The 22508-nt window shown below is 38.8% G+C and overlaps 1 protein-coding gene across 9 annotated transcripts in view; it reads right to left on the bottom strand.

Annotated features, from left to right (window-relative positions):
- Positions 1-6761: 6761 nt before the first annotated feature.
- Positions 6762-22508, bottom strand: part of N4BP2 (NEDD4 binding protein 2) — a 105032-nt gene continuing 89285 nt past the window's right edge. For all 9 annotated transcript variants that reach the window (XM_074396034.1, XM_074396030.1, XM_074396031.1 and 6 more), the window contains one exon: positions 6762-21344. In XM_074396034.1, the coding sequence (XP_074252135.1) occupies positions 21299-21344 (46 nt within the window). In that variant the 3' untranslated portion in view covers positions 6762-21298. The remainder of the gene's footprint in view (positions 21345-22508) is intronic.

Here is a 22508-nt window from a genome sequence, read left to right as displayed (position 1 = left end):
CTCCTGACTCAGCTTCCCAAGTAGCTTGGACTACAGCACGCACTACCACACCAGGTTAATATTTTATTTTTTTGTAGATACAGTGTCTTGCTATGTTGCCCAGCTGGTCTCAAACTCCTGGACTCAAGCAATCCTCCCACCTCAGCCTCCCAAAGTGCTAGAATTTGGTGTGAGCCACTGTGCCGGGCCTCTCCTGTCTTTTTGATAATAGTTATCCAGTTGTTTGTTTTAAATGAGATTAATAAGGACTTCAAATTTCTTCTGCTTTATATCATTTTTATAGTTTTAGTGTTTTTCCTCACAAGCATTATCGCCTTTATTATCAGAAATAAGCCAAGAAAAGTTTATGAGCAAAACTTCAAATCCAGACCATCTATTTCTTGTCATCAGTTAATGAGAAAGAAAAAAAAAAAAGATGAGAAAAGGGAGATAAGAGGAGAGGACAGGGGAGGGAGAGAGGAAAGAGAAAGTGATAACGCAGAGAAAAGGAAATACTGGTTTGCTGGTAGCACTGATATGCAAAATATTCAACAAGAGTTCGGCCCAGGCTCCATACAGTGAGAACACAGGTTGACTCTGACTGTGAGTAACTGGCCCGCTTGCACTGGTGTATATCCACTGACTGTCAGCCTGTTTTCCGGCTCACTTTACAAGGAAGGGTGTCATTGGAATACATTGTTACCTTGCACAAAGCATAGCTCCCTTCATCTCCATCTGATGCTCATCACCATGAGCCTTTTTGTTTTGTTGTTTTTTATTTTGTTTTGTTTTGAGATGGAGTCTCTGTTGTCAGGCTGGAGTGCAGTGGCGCCATCTTGGTTCACTGCAACCTCTGCTCCTTCAGGAGAGGCTGAAGTGATTCTCCTGCCTCAGCCTCCTGAGGAGCTGGGATTACAGGCACATGCCACCACGCCCAGCTAATTTTTGTATTTTTAGTCGAGACGGGGATTCACCATGCTGGCCAGGATGGTCTTGATCTCGTGATCCACCTGCCTCGGCCTCCCAAAGTGCTGGGATTACAAGCGTTAGCCACTGCCCCTGGCCACCACCATGAGTCTTATTTGGCTGCCCCAGTTAAAACGAACTTCTTCCTCTGTTCCCTCATACCTCTCACATAGTGTTTACTACAAATGCTGCCTCCTAGTATAGCAATGAGTGTCCTATTTTCTTTCCTGCTATTACATAACTCCTTGAGGACAGAGGTTGTATTCCCACAGCATCTAACTTGGCAGGGATCACATTCTCATCTTCATCCAGCTATATTCAAGCAAAAACTATTCGTCATCATAGGGTGCTTTCCAGAGAGTTCCTGCATTTAGGGTAATCAGCTACCTTTTGCAATTTTGGGTTGCCAATGTGTCCATACCCAGGATCTGAGCAATTTATTGAGGTGGGAGAACAGAGGTTTCCTAAACTAGTTCCTCTAAGGGGACAAGAGGTTCAAGGGGAAGTTGGCCCTCTACTGATGGTAATAGTAGAGCTAGACGTACACAAAGATCCTATTTTGTTCTGGGCTGGGGGTGGAGGGATGGGGACAATGGGAGGGGAAGTTGGGGGAGCAAACTAACAGCAAGGAGGCATCAACTGGACATAATTTCAAAGATAAATACAGGGTGGTACTTTTGCAAAAAAGTTCATAGATTCAATATAAAAGTTCATCGATCTTGAAATCCTGACCTCAGGTGATCCACCCACCTCGGCCTCCCACAGTGCTAGGATTACAGGCGTGTGCCACCACACCCAGCTTTTGACTTTTTTTTTTTTTTTTTTTAAATAGAGACGGGGTTTCACTATGTTGGCCAGGATGGTCTCTATCTCTTGACCTTGTGATCCACCTGCCTGGGCCTCCCAAAGTGCTGGGATTACAGGCGTGAGCGACCGCTCCCAGGAATTCAATTCATTTGTTTATTTAACAAATGGTATTATTATTTTAGCCAGGCATGTGCTGGAGATTTGGAGATTTTAAGATATCACAAAACACACTGTTGGGGCCCGGTGCTGACGCCTGCAATCCTAGCACTTTGGGAGGCCAAGGTGGGTGGATCACCTGAGGTCAGGAGTTCAAGACCTGCCTGACCAACATAGTGAAACCCCGTCTCTACTAAACATACAAAAAATGAGTCAGGCATGGTAGCGGCACCTGCAATCCCAGCTACTCAGGAGGCTGAGGCAGGAGAATCACTTGAACCCAGGAGGCAGAGGTTGTGGTGAGCCGAGATCATGCCACTGCACTCCAGCCTGGGCAATAAGAGCGAGACTCTGTCTTAAAAACAAAGAAAAAAACCACATTGTTGGGAAGTCTGCAGTGAAATGGTCATTCACAGATTTAAACACACTGCTGAGGTGACCTGATCCAACGTCATTGTATTAGTTTGATAAGGCTACAGTAACGAAGTGCCACAGAATGGGTGGCTTAACAGGAAGTTATCCTCTCATAGTTCTGGAGGCTAACTTCCAAAATCAAAGTGTCAGCAGGGCTGGTGCCTTCTGAGGGCTGCAAGGGAGGGAGCTGTTCCAGGCCTCTCTCCTTCACTTGTGTGGTGTCTTCTTCCTGTGTCTCTTCACATCATCTTCCCTCTGGGAATCTGTGTCCAAATTTCTCCTTTTTATAAGGACACCAGTCAGATCGGATTAGGGTCCACCCAAATTACTCCCATTTTTAACTTGTGTGATGGTTAATACTGAGCGTCAGCCCGATTGGATTGAAGGATGCAAAGTATTGTTCCTGGGTGTGTCTGAGAGTGTTGTCAAAGATTAACATTTGAGTCACTGCACTGGGAAAGACAGACTCATCCTCAAGGTGGGTGGGCCCAATCTAATCAGCTCCCAATCTAATCTGCCTGCCAGAGTAAGTGCAGGCAGAAGTACGTGAAAAGACTAGACTGTTGGCAGGGCATCGTGGGTGGTAATCCCAGAATTTTGGGAGGCCGAGGTGGACAGATCACTTAAGGTCAGGAGTTCAAGACTGAGACTAATCTGGCCAACATGATGAAACCCCATTTCTACTAAATATACAAAAAATTAGCCAGGTGTGGTGGCACACGCCTATAATCCCAGCTACTAGGGAGGCTGAGCCATGAACATCATTTGAACCCGAAGGTGGAGGTTGCAATGAGCTGAGATAGTACCACTGCACTCCAGCCTGGGCAACACAGCAGGAGGCCATTTCAAAAAAAAAAAAAGACAAGACTGGCTTAGTCTCCCAGCCTCCATCTTTCTCCCATGCTGGATGCTTCTTGCCCTTGAACATCAGACTCCAAGTTCATCAGCTTTGGGACTCTTGGACCTCCGACCACAGACCAAAGGCTGCACTGTCAGCTTCTCCACTTTTGAGATTTTGGAGCTCGGACTGACTTCTTTGCTCCTCAGCTTGCAGATGGTCTATTGTGGGACCTCACCTTGTGATCATGAGTCAATACTACTTATAAACTCCCCTTCATGTGCGTATCTATCCTATTCATTCTGTCCCTCTAGAGAACCCTGACTAATGCAACTTGATTACTTCTGTAAAGACCTTACCTCCAATTAAGATCACATTCAGGAGTACTGGGGGTTAGGATTTCAACATATGAATTTTAGGGGAGCACAATTCAAGCCATAACACCCAGGCCACATCACAGGGGATGATCCAAAGCTGAACCTAAGTGTCATCAGATAACACTGGAATGCTTCTCTGACCATGTCGCATGGGAATCACCACACACCATTATCCTGGGAAGCAAATGTAGCACAGATACCAGGCTCAACATCAGTAAGTAAAAAACAAGATGGCACTCTCCTTCTGTCAATGGCCTTGGCAGCCTTCTCCTGGAGCTCGGATCCTGGTTTCCTGGCTAGCTTCTGGCAGAAAGGATGGACAAACAATGAAGGTGACAGCATGCCCTGGCACTTCACGTTGGAGGAACTTGCCAAGGGCAAAAATAGCCTGAGAAAAGTGGAAGCCCAGTCCTTTAAACATGCAACCCAGCAAGATAGGCTAAATATACCTAAATGCCTTGACGAAACTCCAATATAACTGATTAAATCATTAAATTGGGCATCCCTAAATAAAATATTCACCAATCTGCTTTTGCTGAAATATTAAAACTGTATTCTCAAGTTCCCAAATAAACCTGTCAACCATAAACATGTAAAAGCCTTTTTCATATCACTTATCTCCTAGTTCCAATCCCTTTCCAACATATCAAATGGGAACCAAAATAGAAAAGACATTATTGAGCAAAATAAGGATATGTGAAATGCAATTGCACTGTCTTAAATGGCCCATGACATATTAACCCAATCATTTAAGTTAATGCCTGACCTGATATAGCTATTGAACAGTTTTTTTACCCTCAAGTTCATAAAGTGAACTTGACTTTCACCTTTTTTCAGAGATTTTCATCTTTTCTAAATTTCATTAATGAGACTTTTATTAATTTCCTCCTCTATTTTCTTTTATGGTTTACTTTTTTTTTTTTTTTTTTTTTTTTTTTTTGAGATAGAGTCTTGCTCTGTCACCCAGACTAGAGTGCAGCACTGCAACCTCCACCTCCTGGGTCCAAGGAATTCTCCCGCCTCATCCTCCCGAGTAGCTCAGATTACAGGCAACTGCCACCATGCCCAGTGAATTTTTGTATTTTTGGTAGAGATGGGGTTTCACCATGTTGGTGAAGGTGGTCTTGAACTCCTGAGTTCAGGTGATCCACCAGCCTTCGCCTCCCAAAGTGCTGGGATTACAGGCATGAGCCACCGCACCCAGCCTTTTTTTTTTTTTTTAAGATGAGCACTGAATTTCCAATGTTTGTGTATTTTATGTACAGCCCTTGCTGGGTCTTGTAGGTTTGGTTACGCCAAGTTTCCCTTTTTTACTTTACAAAGTTTATAATTTCAATTTAGTTTCTAATTTGATCCAATGCTTATGTAGGAGGGTGATCTCAAATTGCAAATAATTAATTATTTTTTTTAGATGCAGTTTCACTCTTGTTGCCCAGGCTGGAATGCAATGGCATGATCTCGGCTCACCACAACCCCTGCCTCCCAGGTTCAAGCAATTCTCCTGCCTCAGCCTCCTGAGTAGCTGGCATTATAGGCATGTGCCACCACACCAGCCTTTTTTTGATATTTTTAGTAGAGAAGGGGTTTCATCGTGTTGGCCAGGCTAGTCTTGACTTCAGGTAATCTGCCCACCTCGGCCTCCCAAAGTGCTGGGATTACAGACAAGAGCCACCGCACCCAGCCCTTATTTTTTATTTTTTGTGGCCAAGTTTATGATACATTTTTGTAACTTCATGACCATTTAGAAAATATGTATCTACTCTCTGAAGAATGTATAATTCTGTATATATTTATTAAAGCAAATGGGTCAATTGGTTTCTCTATGGTCTCTTATTTTTTGTCTACTAGATCTGTCTAGTTCTGAAACAGGTGTAGTAAAATCCACAAATTCCATTTTTATGAGGTTATCCTTACATTTATAACAATCTTCTGATTTATGTTTATCTATTATATTATTCGATGCTAATCTTCATATTATTATTTCTTTGAGATGGAGTCTTGCTCTGTCACCAGGCTGGAGTGCAGTGGTGCAATCTCAGCTCACTGTAACCTCCACCTCCTGGGTTCAAGCGATTCTTCTGCCTCAGCCTCCTGAGTAGCTGGGACCACAGGCGTGTGCCACCACACCCAGCTAATTTTTTTATTTTTAGTAGAGACGGGGTTTCACCATGTTGGCCAGGATGGTCTCGATCTCTTGACCTCGTGATCTGCCCACCTCAGCCTCCCAAAGTGCTGGGATTACAGACGTGAACCACCGCACCCGGCCACATATATTATGATTTTATAGGTACTGTTCTTCTCCCTTTTTAGTTCAGCTTGTCTCACCTTTTCTGATATTAATATTGCCTCTCCTAATTTTTATTTTATTTATTTATTTTTTTTTTGAGATGAAGTTTTGCTCGTTACCCAGGCTGGAGTGCAATGGCACGATCTCGGCTCACCGCAACCTCCACCTCCTGGGTTCAGGCAATTCTCCTGCCTCAGCCTCCTGAGTAGCTGGGATTACAGGCACGCGCCACCATGCCCAGCTGATTTTTTGTATTTTTAGTAGAGACGGGGTTTCACCATGTTGACCAGGATGGTCTCAATCTCTTGACCTCGTGATCCACCTGCCTCGGCCTCCTAAAGTGCTGGGATTACAGGCTTGAGCCACCACACCCAGCCCTTTAATTTCTTTACATATTTGTAGTATCACTTTTCCAATTGCTTTAAACATTTCTTTATCAATCTAAGTGTGTTTCCTGTAAACAACATATTCACTGGGTTCCTTTTTAATCCATTCTTATAGTCTCTGTCTTTTGATAGGAAAATTGGACTCATTTACACTTAATATAATCACTGATATTCTTCCTTTTATTCCTTCTCTCTTGCTTATATTTACTATTAAACTTACTTCATTTTCTTTGTATATACTGGTAAGATCAAGTTACAGTTTATTCCCTTGTCTCCTCTTATAATTTCAAAATGACATTATGCTTTCCCACTCCATTAGCGGTTATGTTCTTTTTTAACACACATCATCAAACACATATTTTATTACTATTATTCTTATTAACAGTAAGAATATACTATTTCCCCACCAAGTTACTCTATTCCTTGATACTTTCCCTCCACCCAATATGGGAATACTTTTAGAATATTTTTACTTCTTCCAATACCACCTCATAGGTTTTGCTGAGAAAAATTGCAACTTTTACTCCCAGGCTCTAGTTAAGTGAGTCTCATTTATCTTAAGAGTCTTTATTTAACACATATAGTACACATTTCCAGTGATTTCATCATCATCCAAGTATATTAATATACATGCCAATGTATATTACAAAGCTTATTTTTCACTCATCATTTTCCCTTTCTACTTTACCTTCTCATTTCTTGAAGTCTCTATTCTCATTAATTTGTTATTTAGTTAGTCCTCTTTTCGTTTTCTTCAGATGGGGATATGCAGATGATAGATTCCTGGAATCCTTTCCGCATCTCTCTCACTCTGGCAGGTGAATGATGCTTGGCTAGAAAGAGACTTCTTCAGTTACTTTCCTTTTCTCTTAACAGGTATAGATATAATCCCACTGTCTGATGCCAGTCCAATTCTTTTCCCATTGTAAATAGCTTCTTTCTGTCTGGAATCTTAAATGTTTTTCTCCTTAACTTTGAGATTCAGGAATTCTGTCAGAGTATGTTTAGCTATATGCCTTTTCTTATCAATCCTGCCTGGAATTTAAAGAACACTTTCAACCTGCAAATATAAGGCTTTATTCAGCTCAGGAAATATACTTCTATTAAATCTGGCTTTTCTCTTGTATTCACTCTGGAACTCCAATTAGATCTCTTGGATCTGTCCTCCCTTCTTACAGCAGTTGTATCCATTTAAGAGTTAAAAAGGCAGATTAGTGCTTTTCCTGATACTATCAGATCATCACAAATACCAGCTCAATTATCTGACTATAACATTTGGTACTAGAAGGCAGCCTAAAGAGAAACATAATAAAATACATATAATTTGTACACTGGATAATTCACTCTAATATCAAGTATAACATTTTCACTATGTTTTAAACCATAAAAGTATAGTTAGAATGAATAAGATCAAGTATTTAATAGCACAAAAGAGTGATTACAATCAACAATAATTTAGTGCACATTTTTAAAGAACTAAGTAAGTGAATTGTTTGTAATACAAAGAAAGGATAAATGCTTGAGGGGAAGGATATCCCATTTACCCTGATGTGACTAAACGCATTGCATGCCTGTATCAAAAATACCTCATGTACTCCATAAATGTATACGCCTACTATGTACCCATAAAATTTTAAAATAAAAAGTACACCTATTAAATATATATATATATACACACACACACACACTTTTTTTTTTTTTTTTTTTTTTTTTGAGAGGAGTTTCACTCTTGTTGCCCAGGCTGGAGTGCAATGGTGCGATCTCGGCTCACCACAACCTCTGCCTCCCGGCTTCAAGTGATTCTCCTGCCTCAGCCTCCCGAGTAGCTGGGATTACAGGCGTGCACCACCATACCAGCTAATTTTGTATATTTAGTAGAGGCAGGGTTTTTCCATGATCAGGCTGGTGTCAAACTCCCAACCTCAGGTGATGCGCCTGCCTTGGCCTCCCAAAGTGTTGGTATTACAGGTGTGAACCACCACAACCAGCCAATTATCTCTATTTTTTAAATGGCTCTCTAATAGTAATATATGTAGTTTTAAAACAAAAACTGTTCAGAAAATGAAGGCAAAATCTTACTCTCCTACCTCTGACCCCACAGGCCTATCCCACAAGATAACCTGCTGTTCACAGTTACTTACAGAATCGTTCAGAAATTCTTTGTGTGAAAAAGGGGAAAACTTATTACTGTGAGAGTATTCATAACTTTCTTCCTCCTGCCTACGAAAAAAAAAAAAATGCCAGTATTTGCACCCTGACTGCTTCCCACTGACTATCCTCCCTCCTGCCACGGTCTTAGTGTGTAGATAAAATAAATGGGAGGGAGGTGTGTTCTATAAGAACCAAGAAAGCTGAGATGAGAAATTTACATGCAAAAGGCGCAGAACTATTCACTACAGGCAGAAGAAAACAGAAAGAAAATGGAAAGGAATATATGTCTAGCAGCGGTAGAGATGTCAGGGAGAGTTTTGGTGAAAGGAGGAGGGGAAGAAATACAGAGACAGAGGCTTTGGGGTTATATATGGAATATGAGAGCGGGAGACAGAATTTGTAGGGAAAACCAACTTCAACTTGCGCTACATAAAACACAAATGTTTCCTATAAGTTCTTTGAGGAATACTGACTTCTGAACATGAAATCCTCTGAAGCTGAATCATAAGGGGCCTAGAATCTATTCTATTCACTCTATATGGGGGTTTGCATTTATACATACATATACACACACATATATGTACAGAGAGAGAGAGATGTATAGTAGTGTATCAGTGGATTTATCCACACATGTCCTTTCAAAAAACACACTAATGGATCATACTGTGAGTACCCTTTTGCATCTTGCTTCTTTATCCCCTTAAAAGTAGAGGCAGTGGCTCACACCTGTAATCCCAGCACTTTGGGAGACCAAGGCAAATGGAACACTTAAGGCCAGGAGTTCAAGGCCAGCCTGGCCAACATGGCACAACCCCATCTCTACTATAAATACAAAAATTAGCCAGAAGTGGCGGTGCATACCTGTAGTTCCAGCTACTTGGAAGGATGAGGCACAAAGATTGCTTGAGCCCAGGAGCAAAAGTTGCAGTGGGCTGTGATCGTGCCACTGCACTCCAGCCTGGGTGACAGAGAAAGTTAAAAAAAAAAAAAAAAAAAAAAAAAAAAGCACAGATTGATTTTTATCCTATTTCCAAAAAAAGATTTGAGTTAGCTACAACAAAATCACAGAAATAAGACCTAAAACTATTAAAAGGACTCTAAGGACAGGAACCAAGAAATATAAGGGACAAGTGAGAAACTATATTCAGATATTCTAACTAATGATTCCATGAAGGTAATATAAAATTCATAAGGTACTTTAAAAATAGATTCCTATGTAACCCACTGCCAAAAAGTATTTTTGAAAGAAAAAATTAATTATACTTAAGAAAGGACAGAACAATGAAAAGAAAATCATAGCCCAGAGCTTAAGACTGTAAGCTCTTCTTATTCTACAACTCAGCAAAGAGATCAGCAGTCTTCAGAATATCAGCAAAGGGATCAGCAGAGTTGCTTTTGTTTCTAAAAATAGGGAAAGTGCAATAATCTGAAATAATGAGTAATCTGTAAGCCTATTTTGTTGGTTTTCATAAATTCAGGTGGATTAAATAAATAGGCAACAAGCAACTTCAAACAAAACAGTGAGATCCCACTGCAGAAAACTGTTTCAGAAAGACCTAGGAAACTCCATTTCTCATGACCATCTCCTTTCGGCCCCTCCCAGTGGCCCTATCCATCTCGTCTCTCCAGTCTGGGCAAAGCAGCAGATTAAAACAGAATAATCTATAAATCTTTCTTCAGCGTGGGGCTGTATTGAGTCAGATCCCATCAGTGTGAAGAATGGGGACCACGCAAATAAAGAAAACATTTTTAATTCACCCAGACTTAACAGCAGACTGGCTTTCAATCTTCCTCTCCGCTGCACTGCCTATCACTTTTGTAGTTAATATGTACACAAAGTGGATGATTCAGAAATTTGCTATCAATTCTGTGACCTTCTCCACTCTGACGACCATCATCTCCATGCTCAGCCACAAATCAAACTCCATTAGGAACAAACACCCACATCCAAACATCCTGAACTCTGAAGCTCTCTCCCTTCCTACAACCTCCTTCCACTTTCCCTCCCTCTCAAAACTTTCTGAATCTGTTCTTACCTCAACTATATCTTCACTACTCACCTCCACTATTCCAGTCTATTGGTCCCCTCTGGATTCCACTTGACTTCTTACCAACCTGTATCTCACAGTCGAGTTTTTCAACTGTACGCACATAGCATCCTGAATTTTGGCTTCTTTCCTTTCCACACTGACCCATTCTCATACCTGTCTGCCAATCACTACCTCTGCTGAAACCAACTGATGTCTCTGTTTCTCCTCTCTGATTCCTGAGAATTGCTGGAGAAAAGTCACTTAAGTGATAAGGAAAGTACTAGGTGCTTAGAACATAGACATCTCAGTCTGAAACCCAGCTCTGCTATTATTAGCTGAGAAAGTTTTGGCAAATTCTATAATCTCTCTGAACATGTCTCCTAGTCTGTAAAACGGGGTACATCAAGTCATTAGGATGCTTTCAGCTGTAACACAAAACCCAAACAATGGTAGCTTATTGTCTTCCATAACAAGGTCACTAAAGGTCAGTTCCAGGGTTAATTCAGGGGCTCAATGAGATCATCAAAAATAGAGCATTTTTCTCTCTACACATACACTCACCATCCTTAGCACTTTGGGTTGGGTCTTAGGTTTGTCTCTTCATGGTTTGAACAAGGCAACTGCAATTCCAGACATCACATACAGACACAGAGTCTCACTGAAGAAGAGTCTGTTTCTCCCTGTGTGTTTCTCTGTATTCGTGAGGAAAACTTTTCCTGGAATCATTCTAGCAGAATTTTCATTGGCATGATCATATATCCATCCTTTAGTCACTGGCAAGGGGAAATGACATTGCCATGATGGGCTTTTCCACCAATCAAAATTCACCTGCAGGAGCTACAGAGGGGTTGATCTCTGAGCACACTGCCACCAGATAACTGAACAAAAAGAGCTGTGATAGAAAGAATACCTGTTGGGTAGGACACCAATGTCTGCCATGTGGACTGTAATACCTACCCCAGTGGGTGGTTATGACTATACTGGGTACATTTGCAAAGTACCTAGTGGTGCCTAGTACATAGTAGACAACGGCTTCCAAATACATACACAAATTCTTTGACATTCTTAGACAACGGCTTCCAAATACATACACAAATTCTTCAAAAGGTAGAGCTAATTCTACTATGCTTCAAAGTTAGCTGAATTTAATGGCTTGGTTCTAACAAATAGAATCTGGCAGATAACTGCAAAAAAACTTCCAATAAGAAGTCATAAAAGGTACTGTTTCTGTTTTGCTCACATGGATTACCTATTCTGGGGAAATCAGCCACCTTGTTTTAAGGACACTCAAGCAGCCTTTGGAGAGGCCCAGATGGGGTCCTCTCTCCTGGATTTTAAGAACTTTAGACTTGGACTGAGAGATACCATCAGCTTTCCTGGCTCTGAGGCCTTCAGACTTGTATTGGGCCATACTACTGGCTTCCCTGGTTCTCCAGCTTGCAGGTGGCCTGAAGTGGAACTTCTCAGCCTCCATAATTGAAGGAACCAATTCTCCTAATATATCCCCTATCTATCTCCTATTTATTCTGGAGAACCCTAATACATACACCAGTAAGCTACATTAAATAATAATGTATATTATTTGCCATTGAGTAAAAGCAATGCTCCCGAAATATACCCTAAGTTTATCTTGGACTTGGACTTGGGGTACTCCCTGGCACATCTCTAAATACCTCAGTTGACATGAAATGCTTTTGCAACTAATATGTCAAGCCATTTTATTTCTATACCTGGTTTAACAAGTACCATCAGTGTAGCAAATAGGAACATTTGATATTCATCCTTCAGCTCTATTTCTTCTTCTCCTTTGAGACGGAATCTCGCTCTGTCACCAGGCTGGAGTGCAGTAGTGCGATCTCAGCTAACCACAACCTCTGACTCCCGGGTTCAAGCAATTCTCCTGCCTCAGCCTCTTGAGTAGCTAGGATTACCGGCACGTGCCGCCACACCTGCTAATTTTTGTATTTTTAGTAGAGACAGGGTTTCACCATCTTGGCCAGGCTGGTCTCAAACTCCTGACCTCAAGTGATCTGGCTGCCTTGGCCTCCCAAAGTGTTGGAATTATAGGTGTGAGCCACCACACCCGACCCCAACTCTACTTCTAATAAGCCCTTCTGTAAAGTTTAAAACATTTCCCAGCTCTTTCTTGAAAGTAAAATTCCATATATGTTAGAATATACTAGTTTCTACCAATTAGATACAGTCCAATGAGATTTGGAAGGCAAAAGTAAGGTGGAGGCCATCTACCCACTGGTATGGCTCATTCTGCTCAAAAGGCAAATGGTGGAGATGTCAGGTTTTCTACAACACTTTTCTGGTGCCTAGTCACCAGCTCTGAAAATGGTAAGAGACAGTTGTGGCAATAGTGCCATGGTGGCCTCCTGATTCCTCACCTTTAAATTACAGCAGAGGTAGCAGCTACTATGCTGGTTAATTCTGCAGCATTCTGGAATTCATCTCCAAAGCCAGATCTAGAATCCACTTCTCCAGCTCTTCCACCAAATTTTTTTAAATGCTTTTTTCTTTTTGAGATAGGGTCTTGCTCTGTCACCCAGGCTAGAGGGCAGTGGCATGATCTAGGCTCATGGCAACCTCGTGCCTCCTGGGTTCAAACAATTCTCCTGCCACAACCTCCTGAGTAGCTGGGATTACAGGCACTCGCCACCATGCCTGGCTAATTTTTGTTTTTTTCAGTAGAGACAGTGTTCCACCATCTTGGCCAGATGGCCTCGAAATCCTGACCCTGTGATCCACCTGCCTCAGCATCCCAAAGTGCTGGGATTACAGGCATGATCCACTGCATCCGGCCTAAAAATGCTTTTTATAGAGCTTTGCATATATTCAAAAGCAGACATTCTAGTATAATAAACACCCATCTTTCCCATTTACAAACTTATGGGCAATCTTGTTTCCTAAGTACCCACACCCATTTCCTCCATCTTATTTTGAAGTAAATAGCTGACTTCGTATCATTTTACATACATATTTCAGCACATATCTCTTTTTTAAATAGAGATCCTTTTAAAAATACAGCCACATCATCCCTAAAAAACAATCGTTCTTTTAATTATCGAGTCAATGTTCACATTGCCAACTATCGTGTGACTGTCAACTAGTACCTAAAAAAGGTCCACAAATTGCAACTGGTATATGCTTCTTATGTCTCAATGCGTAAGTTCTCCCTCCACTTGTGTGGTTTTATTTTATCTGAAACTTAAAGAAACTGTGTTGTCAGTTTCCCGTCTATCCTGGTAACTGCATCCCGATGGTGATGTCTGACATATTCCTCTGTCCTCCCTCTGTAATGCCAATAAATGGGTTGTTGGATCTGCAGTCTTCATCAGAACTAATTCTCCAAGATGAGGGTGGATTCTCCCTAAGAAAATTTGTGTTTGCATCTGCCAGGCAGCTAATGGCCAGGGCCTCTACCAATTCAATTCTCCACTTGTTTTTTTTTTTTTTTTTTCCAACTTCTCTAGGTGTTATGACTTCGGCCCGTTATTCTGCGAGGGCCAGTAGTGATTTTAACTTGTCAGGATTGACTGACTGATTTTTTGACCTCTTCTGCTCATGCCAAGACAATATTCCTTGCAGGCCTTCTGGGGGTGGGAAGGAGGGCGAAATTATTTTATTCATCCCCATCCCCACTGAGGACAAAGCTCTGTGGGGTGTTAGCTTTATGGAGTGTCTTAAAAGTCTGCTGCCCTTTGTCATCTGTCCCTCCACCCCAAAACTGAAAACTGAAACTCAACATGAGTCAGGAGCAGAGGCACCTTTTGCAAAAGTGCCTCTAATATTTTCACTTAGATTTCTGACCTAAGCCCCTTTTATCTTATCAACTATGCAGTGTTTTTAGTGTGTGTTTAATAATTTCATTCAGAATCTTTTGTTTCCCCAACTCTCCCAGTCTGAATTTTCTAACTAAGAAATGTGTGTGAAATAAAGATGTTCCTCAACTTACAATGGGGTCACTTAAGTAATAAACTCACTATAAGTTGAAAATATTATAAGTGGAAAATGCATCCAATACCCCTAAGATACGAAACATCATAGTTTAGCCTAGCCTACCTTAAATGTGCTTAGAAAAGTTAATATAGCGTGGCTGACTCCACTGCCCATCACAGGAGAGTATCACACTGCATATCACTAGCCCATCACTAGTGAAAACAAACAAACAAAAAAAAAAAAAAAAAAAAAACACTGAAACTTTGAAGGATGGTTTTTACTAAATGCATATGGCATTCACACCATCATAAAATTGAAAAATAAGTCAAACCATCCTAAGTGGGGGACATCTGTACATGTATCCTATATTAAATAGGGCAGGCTGATGCAGCAATGCCAGGAACATACTTTGACTAATGTACTTCCTGCCATTAGCACTTATTAAGTCAGTCCATGTCATTTAGTTCTTTCTTGTTTGAGGCTAGAACAGGATCATATAGAGCAATCCTCCCCAAATAAAATCCCCAAGCTGGGCGCAGTTGTTCACACCTGTAATCACAGCACTTTGGGAGGCTGAGGCGAGTGGATCACCTAAGGTTAGAAGTTCAAGACCAGCCTGGCCAACATGGTGAAACCTTGTCTCTACTAAAAATACAAAAATGAGCTGCGCATGGTAGTGGCTACCTATAATCACAGCTACACAGGAGACGGTGCCACTGTACTCCAGCCTGGGTGATAGAGTAAGAATTCATCTCAAAAAAAAAAAAAAAAAAAAAAAAAACTGATTTTCTTTCCTTGATTCCTAACACTCAGAAGTCATCAACAAAAATCTGTTGAAGGAGGCCGGGCGCGGTGGCTCAAGCCTGTAATCCCAGCACTTTGGGAGGCCGAGGCGGGTGGATCACGAGGTCAAGAGATCGAGACCATCCTGGTCAACATGGTGAAACCCCGTCTCTACTAAAAATACAAAAAATTAGCTGGGCGTGGTGGCGCGTGCCTGTAATCCCAGCTACTCAGGAGGCTGAGGCAGAAGAATTGCCTGAACCCAGGAGGCGGAGGTTGTGGTGAGCCAAGATCGCGCCATTGCACTCCAGCCTGGGTGACAAGAGCGAAACTCCGTCTCAAAAAAAAAAAAAAAAAAAATCTGTTGAAGGAATGTATCGTATCAAGAACTGATTTTCACATTATTTGCATATAATAAAAAACATGTGGCAGAGACAGTTATTCATTCTTCTAATATCCATTCTCTTTCCTCCAAAAGAATTCCAAATTTCAGCAGAAAATGGCAGTCTGAAAAAGACAATTTCCCAGCCTCCCTTGCAGCTAGGTGTGACATGACTACCTTCTGGCCAATAGGCTGTAAGTAGAAGTATCCTACGGCAACCTCCAATACCATCTTTAAGACCACTGGCATTTGCCTTTTGCTCCCTTTCTTTGTCTTTTCTCCAGTAGAATATAGATTTGAGAGTTAGAGATGTAGCCACCCATCCTGGCCTAGGAAAATGATCTTGGGTATGGCAGCATGGTGAACTTTCCTAGAATCCCAAAAGCTTCATGAAAAACAAGTTTCTCAACAGTCCTGGAATTTTTATCTCTGGGATTTTATAGGAAGAAAAAAATAAACTTTTTACCTTTAGCCACTAGTAATTTGGATTTTTCCGAAGTACCAGCTTTCGTATAAAGGAAGAAAGCAGATTCATAGATGTCAGGTTTTCAAAAAATATATACTGTTGAGCCACAATTCTCTGGGGAGGACAGAATATTATCTCTTTATAAGTAACTATTCTTTTTTGGCACAAATGCAGCTGCTCTACATTGGGAATCAGAGAACCTAGGTTCAAGTTATACCTTTGACACTAAACAGCAAACCAGTTAACTTCTCTATGTGGCTTTATTCATTAAATTGGGATAGCACTACCTATGTAATAAAATTCTCTTTGAGATTTAAAATATAACATATACAAATGTATCATAGTATAAGTCACTATACACATAGCAGTGGATAAGAATAATGATAACCCTGGATAAAAGCTCTATCACATTTACACTGTAACCCCAACAACAAGTGCTCTAAATGTTTGTTGGATAAATATGTTTAAGTCCTTGCGAAATGAGTGAATTATTCTGCTTTGGACTCAAATATAAAGTCCAAAGGTCATTAATATTATTTAAAGCATTACTTGAGTCTCTCAAGAGATTTTTTTTTGAGATGGAGTTTTGCTCCTGTTGCGCAGGCTGGAGTGCAATGGCGCAGTCTCGGCTCACCGCAACCTCTGCCTCCTGAGTAGCTCGGATTACAGCATGCACCATCACACCCAGCTAATTCTGTATTTTCATTAGAGACGGGTTTCTCCATGTTAGTCAGGCTGGTCTTAAACTCCTGCCCTCAGGTGATCCACCCACCTCAGCCTCCCAAAGTGCTGGGATTACAGGCGTGAGCCACTGCCCTCAGCCTTTTGTTTTGTTTTGTTTTTCTTTCTTGAGAAGGAGTTTTGCTCTGTTGCCCAGGCTGGAGCTCAGTGGCACAATCTCGGCTCATTGTAACCTCCACCTCCCAGGCTCAAGCAATTCTTGTGCCTCAGCCTCCCAAAAAGCTGGGATAACAGGTGCGAGCCACCATGCCTGGCTAATTTTTTTTTTTTTTTTTTTTCATAGAGATAGAGTTTCACCATGTTGGCCAGGCTGGTCTTAAACTCCTGACCTCAAGCAACCTGCCTGTCTCAGCCTTCCAAAGTGCTGGGATTACAAGCATGAGCTACCACACCTGGCCTCTAAGAGATCTAATTCTTAATTTTGATGTCAGTCAAAAGATACAGGGTGTGAAGAGACAAACTATAGCTAATCCATTTATCAGGTTCAAAAGTGCTACAGAAAATAAACTAGAAGAAAAGTTGTGGTACAGAAATAAAATTTTTATGGCACTTTACCCTGAAATTACAAAATTACACATAAAAATATTTAAACCACTAACCCTAATACATCAAATGAAGGATTTCCTCACACTGGACTGTGGCTAAAGTACTTTATTAAATTAAGCATGTAATTTGCAAATGGCTTCATAAGAAATTTTAAAAGCAAAGTTATAAAACATTTTCAATTTAAAAAGTACAGAGTTAACAGCAAAATCACATTTTCTTTACAGTACAAATAAAACATTTTTTTCTGATATACTGCCTGAAAATTTTATAATATATTCTCTAACTGATAGCTACAATATTGTATTTTAATGTGAAGTCTCACAGTTAATTCATTTATTAAGTTCACCATTGGACCATAAAAGTCAACTGCTCAACTTTAAGGAAAATAATGAACTTTGTCATCATATAATAGAAGTTATAAAAGGCTCTTCAGAGTGTAGATGTGTTCTAGCCTTGTTTCTCTATTAAATTCTGGAAAGAAGCATTAAGCAATACTGTAAACTTGAATTACATTTTAAAAATAAGCACCATTAACATATATTCTACATAAACTTACTTTACCTTTTAGATGCCACTTGTTTTGCCACATAAACATTTAAATCTGTTTTCTTTACATGTAAATAAAAATAAAGCAATATTTAACTACTACACCGAAAAATTACCAAACTTCACCTCATTGCACAATGGAAAAGCATTTAGAAAAAGCACTTGGAAAAAACAGCACATGTTATTTTTGTCTTTTTTATACATGTAGTCATTTTCTTAAATTGAGAGCAGTTAAAACATTGTCAGAGCAATTTCCTGAGTTTCAAAAAGTTTCCAAATTCCAGTTCAGAAATAATCAATCTCACTATTATACATGTCCACTTTCTAAGCATACGAAACCCTTGAATTCAAAAAGAAAAAGACCAAAATAAAGGATGGAAACCATCCAGAAGAGCAGTATAGCTTTTCTTCTCAAAATATAATACTCAAGATGCTTTAAAGTCAAATTTTCTACTATATATCTTATAGATATATAGAATCCATAGAATTGCAAATAGTATGGAAATACTAACAAACTGAAGAAACTGCAACTTAAAAATAATGTAGAGAAATATGAAGAGCCAAAATATGAAAGAAAAAAAAAGACTTCTATTTCTGACATTGGAGTAAGAGATGCACAGACTGAAAACACTGTTAAGCGTCAAGTGCCTCCCTGGTCCAACTGGACACCCTCTGGAGTTTCCACATTAGTTCTCTTTTTCCATCTGGCAGATAATGGTAAGAGACTACTGAATGAATATAATTATTACTGAAATCTTCCAAACTACAGAAGTGCTGCACTTTTAAAATACTAAGTTTACAAAGAACCATTCTAATGAGTCATGTATTGGCACAAATATACAGGCTGAGTGAGTATCTCCTACTTAAAATGCTTAGGAGCAGAAGTGTTTGGATTGCTGGGGTTTGTGGGGAGACTTCAGAATATGTGCATCATATTTACTTATTGAGCATCGCTAACCTACAAATGTAAAATCCAAAATGCTCCAAGAGTATTTCCCTTGAGCATCATGTCTGTGCTCAAAAGTTTCAGATTTTGAAGCATTTCAGATTTTGAATTTTCTCATTTGGGATACTCAACCTACACCAATACATAAAAATTTTTATAATATCAAAACTATCTTTGACATACAGGATTTAGAAATGGGTAACAGAGAAAACTTTTATAATCTCCAAACTATCTTTACCTCGAGCATACAGGATTTAGAAACGGCCAAAAAAAAAGAAAGGAGGGATTATAAGCTTTTATTTCATAATTACGTGTTGTTTAAACTATGCTAGATAGTGGGGTGGAAGGCAAGTTAGAATTAAGCAGCTTCATAAAAATACATATGATGTTCAAACTTTGCCTGTATATTTATCAACAATGATTAAGATATAAGATTTACCAAAATAAGGCATATTAACATTGATATAGTAAACAACATAGCTTTTTTCATTTGGTTTCTGCCCAAAGAATACCACACCTCTACTTCTGAAGGCTCCTTCATTAATCATAATTATAATATTGAAATAAGTCTAGCTGAAGTGCCCAAAAGTTAAGTTTTAAAACCAGGTAAGGAAATACAAAAACACAGCAAGTGAGTATGCAGTTGCACACATTCCAGTAACTCCACATTTTAGCACTGTTTTTCATACTCTTAATTTATACATAGAAATATCTCATTTCATTAACATTTATAGTTTACAGTAAGTTGTCAAAAGGACTGCTTTATTTTTAACCTATAGAATTGTTCTAGATATTATAAAAGTGTGCTAAACTGTTGGTATTAAACAAATTATTATAAACATAAGTGTGAATAATACTTCAATACCAGTCACGGACCATTTCTAAATAATAAACATGTATTTTTATTTTTATGGAACTAAAATTCAGTGATAAGGCTCCGTATTTTAAAAGCATGCAATCACGATATATAAAAAACTGTTCTGGGGTGTGATATTCATTGAAATGTTTGCTCTTTTTGGAAAACCATTCTGGTACTTCAGGATTCTTTTGGTACAAGCTCAATCCTATAATTCCTGATCCAAAATTTTTAAGCTTAACAAAAAGCAACACAACTGTTTGTTAAAATTAAATATGTTGAAAATTTTCTCCATTTCCAAAGACAAATTTAAGCCATTGTCTCATATTGGAAAATTTTACTTAAACACATTATAACCTCCTTTACACAGGTTTGACTTGCATACTAACAATTTATTAGCGAACCATCAACACAAGTTAATGAAAACTTCCTTTGAGAAAGCTGGCTCTTTTTTGAAATAAAAGTGAAAATATTTTAAATTGTAAGGATTCCTTTTAAGATTTTTTCTTTTCTTTTTTTCTTTTGGAGACCGAGTCTTGCTCTGTCACCCAGGCTGGAGCGCAATGGTGCAATCTCAATCTTGGCGCACTGCAACCTCTGCCTCCCGGGTTCAAGCAATTCTCCTGACAGCCTCCCAAATAGCTGGGATTACATGTGCACGTCACCACGCCCTACTAATTTTTGTATTTTTAGTAGAGATGGGGTTTCACCCCATTGGCCAGGCTGGTCCTGAACTCCTGACCTCAGGTGATCCACCCACCCTGGCTTCCGAAAGTGATGGGATTACAGGCATGAGCCACTGCACCTGGACAATTATAACCAAAATATTTTCTACATTTTTTAAGTTAATATAATTTTAACCTACTGCAGTTTAAAAATTACATGCCTCAAAAACAAAATATAATTATTTAGTACTGTCTGAAATACCACTTATATAGACAGTTCTAAGAAGCATTTTGATAAGGCAGCAACATCTGGAAGATATTTAACCATTTCTTTTTCTCTGAAAACTTTTCTGTCTATATAAAGTATAAAATTGCAATATAATCTCAGACCCAACTTTCTTCCCATAAAATGCACACAAAAGAACAGAACAAAAGGTAAAAGATCAAGATCATATACAAAGCAGAAGAAAGCGCAATAACATGTCTTCCTTCCTGTACGATATGGCAAAATAAAATCATTTTATGTGTTTAGTTTTGAAATTAAAAAATATTCAAGTGTTTTTGTTAAATCTCCTTTTTTTCTTTACTGCCCACTACTACGTCCTTTTTCTTCTTTTAATACCAGTCTTTGAGGGCATGAATCAGGTCTCAAAGCACTTTAAATACTTCTCACAAAAGACTTTTAGGACATTACTAAATGTCACACAACAATTAATACAAAGATAACCTTTTCTGAGAAACAATCAGAGCACTTTAAACTTTAAAACTGTAGCTGATAATTTTCTTAGACATTTTGTAATCAATAAAATTTCTCTGTATTAGTTATAACAGGCAATATATTTGCATTTGATTCATTTAATTAAAAAAAAAACCTCTCTTGGATTTTGAAAAACATCGTTAATTTTTTTTGCTTCATACCTGAATATTATTTATAATAAAACACATGTTTAGGGTAGAATTGACTGAATTACTGCAAATAAAAGTAATTTTAACCTACAAACCTTCATACTTCTAATTCAAGGACGTTTATTTTACTTTAGCATGACTTTCAAGCACCCTGGTTTAATTTCAGAGAACCTGCAGAAATGAGAAAAGAGTTATTTTAAAGATAAAAATTTCAAATTAGCTAGGGAATATACCTTGTAATCAATTCCAAGTACCTATGCTTAACATAATATTTACTACCAAAGTATTAACCCTTATTAAGTCAATATCCAAGACGAACATCTACATTTATGTTCATTTTATCTACGGTCAAAACAAACATAATTTTAAAACTGGGGGTTGCTCTCCTGACTTAGCAGTTAGTATAACTTAAGATTTGTCAAAACCTGTGAAGCCTCAACTTTATTTTCATGAAAAATAGTATGCCGTAGGAAGAATAAAGTCCTTGATGAATCATGAAATCACCAAGAAGAAATCTCTGGTAGAAAGTATAAACTTACAATATTAATCGGTAAGTCTGACTAATCTGGCCATGTGATGCTTTCAACTCCATCTGTAGAGAATTTAAAGAAAGACTAGTTTCTAAAATAATTAATCTCAGCATGACAATCTTCCAGTCTAACTACTTCTTTTATAAAAATAATCTTGATATGTCACCTGTTTTATGCTCATAATTATGCTACCATTTTTGATAATGTAGCAAAATAATAACTTATGTGGCATAAAATAAAAATGCTACACTGAAATTGGTAGGTAGGAGCTAATGATACACATTTGCGGGAAATCTATCCATCAACAGATTTTTCATCTTTGACTTTTTTGTCATTTTTCTCTTACTATATAATTATCACTTAATGAAAAAGAACATTTCATGTTTGTCAACACAGGTCATAGCATTTAACTTATGAAAACACAAATTCATATTAACTGGAACATTTTTGCTAAAGTTTAAACATAACCATATTATAACTATATTTCAACAGAAGCCCCCAATTCCATCCAAAATCCACAAATATTTATTTTCTTTCAAAAGAATAAGAGCAAATCTTAAAATATGATATATGTTATCTATTTTGCATAATACATTATCAAAAAAACAAATATATTTACTTTCTTTTAAAAACTTAAATTTATGATAGAAATTTTAACAGATTATTGGCAACAAACACATTTTTCCTCATTTCTGGTTTACCAGACAACATAAAATCCAGCAGAGAAAATTATATCATAATTTATCAACCTGTGGCTAAAATCAGATGATTAAATTTAGTTAACTCTTTTAACAGATCGTTCTGA

Source organism: Saimiri boliviensis, chromosome 3 (genome assembly GCF_048565385.1).
Source record: "Saimiri boliviensis isolate mSaiBol1 chromosome 3, mSaiBol1.pri, whole genome shotgun sequence".
Lineage (NCBI taxonomy): Eukaryota > Metazoa > Chordata > Mammalia > Primates > Cebidae > Saimiri > Saimiri boliviensis.
Note: the sequence above shows the minus strand (reverse complement) of the source record. Positions and strands in the feature narration are given on the sequence as shown.